The 3,191-nt window shown below is 44.6% G+C and overlaps 1 protein-coding gene across 2 annotated transcripts; it reads left to right on the top strand.

Moving 5' to 3' along the window:
• Nucleotides 1-204: 204 nt before the first annotated feature.
• On the top strand, nt 205-2,428 carry LOC146074794 (uncharacterized). Of its 2 annotated transcripts, XM_083183302.1 has the most exons (3): nt 205-362; nt 904-1,307; nt 1,547-2,428. In XM_083183302.1, the coding sequence occupies exons 2-3, from the start codon at nt 906-908 to the stop codon at nt 2,117-2,119; spliced, it is 975 nt and encodes a 324-aa protein (XP_083039428.1). In that variant the 5' UTR covers nt 205-362; nt 904-905; the 3' UTR covers nt 2,120-2,428. The 2 variants fall into 2 exon arrangements, with proteins under 2 accessions (XP_083039428.1, XP_083039429.1); XM_083183303.1 differs by lacking the exon at nt 205-362 and having other exon boundaries at nt 653-1,307.
• The last annotated feature ends 763 nt before the right edge of the window (nt 2,429-3,191 follow it).

Below are 3,191 nucleotides of genomic sequence, written 5' to 3'. Positions count from 1 at the left end.
ATTCCATTCATTTAACCCCCTTGCAACGATTTTGAGCGATTATCCATGGTCGTTAATCGTTTAACATCGTTTGGTATCGTACACATTTTTAGCATTAAACGATGGACGATAAACGACGATGCGCGTCCCCGCAAGTCGGTCATCATGTCTGTCATCGCCCTTGCATGCAGGTCAATTCGTCTATCATCGTTTACATCGTACAGTGCCGAAGACGGCAAACAATGAAAAACGACGGACAACGAGCGACGGAAAGCGATGTAGCCACTCCCAGGAACCTCCCAGGCGCCATTTCGCTGCGGATGGCATCAGGAGAACCAGCGTGCGTAGCAGGACACGGCAGGGGTGGATTCTTCAATAAATTGGTGAGTTTATTCGTGTGGTGGTGAGGGTAGGGTGGCCGCTGCTATGTAGTAGAGTAGTATGTAGTACAGTATGTGCTGAGCGCTTCATGTTTGTAGTTATTTATGTTGTGGGGGTGGGTGGTTTGGCCTTGTGTGGTGGGATGCTGAATGGGTGACTGGCTAGCCCTGGAGATAAACAAACCCATATCCAATGCCTGGTGCATTTTGTGAGTGCTGTGCCTGGTGCAAAGTGTTGCTGCCTACCTGGTGAATTCTATGCATGCAGTGCCTGGTGCAAAGTGCTTCCGCCTGCCTGGTGCATTTTGTGAGTGCTGTGCCTGGTGCAAAGTGTTGCTGCCTACCTGGTGAATTCTATGCATGCAGTGCCTGGTGCAAAGTGTTGCTGCCTACCTGGTGAATTCTATGCATGCAGTGCCTGGTGCAAAGTGTTGCTGCCTACCTGGTGAATTCTATGCATGTAGTGCCTGGTGCAAAGTGCTTCCGCCTGCCTGGTGCAAATATTTTAAAAATATTGTATATTGAATCCTTTTGTCATTTACAGACATGTCAGCTGAAATCACTGAACAAGACCACTGGACTGGATTCCTGGAACTGTATCAGTCCCATGAATGTCTGTGGAAAATCACCTCCAAAGACTATGCAAACAAGGACAAAAAAGCGAAGGCATACCAGCAGCTCATTGAGTACTGTAAAGTCCGTAAAAGTCAAGCGGATTTGAAATGGGTCAAAAAGAAGATTCAAAATTTCAGAACCGTGTTTTTAAAAGAACACAAGAGAGTGAAGGAGTCACAGCATTCGGGAGCAGGGGCGGATGAAGTCAGAAAGCCCACGTTGTGGTACTACAATCTTCTCCTGTTCACCCTTGAGGATGAGCCCAGGACTCAATCTCATTGCTCGATGATGGGGGATATGCCACCGGTAGTTGTCGAGAATCAAGATGAGGTGGTAAGTATATGTACAAAGGACAAACATCATTCAAGATTTTTTTTATAACTATACACTCCATCTGTTGTTAAATGCACATGACGATAAGCACTACAAATATTTTTTGTTGATTTAAAAAAAAAAAAAATGATGCAGTGCATGCTGGCATGTGTAGTTCAACAATTTTGTGTGTCATGGTTATTCGGCTCAATACCATTTTGAAAGTTTGTGTAATTTATTTTTGTATACCTTTATTATAGCCAGCACCAGGGAGCGACCATGATGTCTCCATCAGCGAGCCTACAGATGTCGATTTAGTTGACGCAGAGCCATCTCCTCCGCAACCAAGTCGCCCACCACCGCCAAGAAGACGTCGGGTTACTGCACAGAGTACGAGCTCTGCACCATTGTCTGCCGAGCAATTTCTGAGGCGTGCAGAACAGGTTCTTCAGAAGCCCCCAGATGAACATGAAAATTTTGGAATGAACATCGCATCTGAACTGCAGTCGTTGGATCCGTTCCAACGTCTTCGTTTTAAAAGCATTGTATACGATGCGCTAATATGTGCTCAAAATGGTAAATTACCAGAGAGCCCCATATTACCATCGCAGACATTGCATTGGCCACCTCTCCCACCACCAACCAATCCACATTATCCGTCATATCCACCTACACCGAATAATTGTACACAAAACCCAAACAACCAATTTGCCTTGAGTGATCACTCCCCAACATCATCACCTACCTATAGTTCCTCAAGTAGCACCTGCTCCGCTTGGATGAGTGCCCATGCCACTCTGCAAGGTGATGAGCCTGGTTTGTTGCAAATGTAAAATAACAGTTGCTGTTGCAAGCATTTTTCTAAAAAAAATCTGTTCATGCGGTTGCACTTTCTTCGTTGATGTTGGGGAATGGAACATATCACCTTGCCTGTGGCATTCCACTGTATGTGGGCCATTGGGCCAGATGTATTAAGCCTGGCAAAGAGATAAACTGGAGGAAGGAGATACCGCATCAGCCAATCGGCTGTGTTTGAAATATGGCAGTTTGGAGTTGATTGGCTGGTGCGTTATCTCCTTGCAATTTAACTCCAGTTTATCTCTTTGTCAGGCTTAATACATCTGCCCCATTGTACATATCACCTTGCCTGTGGCATTCCACTGTATGTGGGTCATTGGGCCAGATGTATTAAGCCTGGCAAAGAGATAAACTGGAGGAAGGAGATACCGCATCAGCCAATCGGCTGTGTTTGAAATATGGCAGTTTGGAGTTGATTGGCTGGTGCGTTATCTCCTTGCAATTTAACTCCAGTTTATCTCTTTGTCAGGCTTAATACATCTGCCCCATTGTACATATCACCTTGCCTGTGGCATTCCACTGTATGTGGGCCATTGTACTCAACAAACACATGTTTGCACTTTGTTAAATATTATTTTCCATTGGTTGGGAAATGTTTTATCTCATGACAATTTATTGTCAATTCTTTTCTATTTTATGAGACTTATTTAATAATTGTATATGTAAAAATTTAAATTTTTACATAAAGTTTTTCACTGAAAACAATTGTATTTTCTTATACAAGATGAGCAGGTGAGTGGATGGTGTGAGGGGAGAGGGCTAGTGGATGGGGCTATTTACCTGGGTTGGTATCCCTATTATGAAAACATCAACAGCGGGGCACACAAGGGACAATGGACAAGCTCCATACCTGTTCACAACCCATGGCCGGTATTCAGAGGGTGAACGATTGCTTCCTCCTTGCTGTCGCCACTCCCCAGTTAAATAAACAATGACCTGCCCTATACGCATTTTCCAAAGCAGGGGTCAATATCCCGTCAACGGCATAATGCCTGCTGGGATCCCTACTGTTGGACCCATATATGACACCTATTTGAGAGTTGTACA

This window comes from Crinia signifera, chromosome 4 (genome assembly GCF_055691185.1).
Source record: "Crinia signifera chromosome 4, ASM5569118v1, whole genome shotgun sequence".
NCBI classification, from domain to species: domain Eukaryota; kingdom Metazoa; phylum Chordata; class Amphibia; order Anura; family Myobatrachidae; genus Crinia; species Crinia signifera.
The sequence above is the reverse complement of the archived record's forward strand: the minus strand, read 5'-3'. Positions and strand labels throughout refer to the sequence as shown.

Excerpts from the sequence above, each read along its gene's own strand:
- LOC146074794 (XM_083183302.1), top strand. The coding sequence starts at position 906 with ATGTCAGCTGAAATCACTGAACAAGACCACTGGACTGGATTCCTGGAA. Across the intron at positions 1,308-1,546 it reads TCGAGAATCAAGATGAGGTG|CCAGCACCAGGGAGCGACCA; the intron begins GTAAGTATATGT and ends CCTTTATTATAG.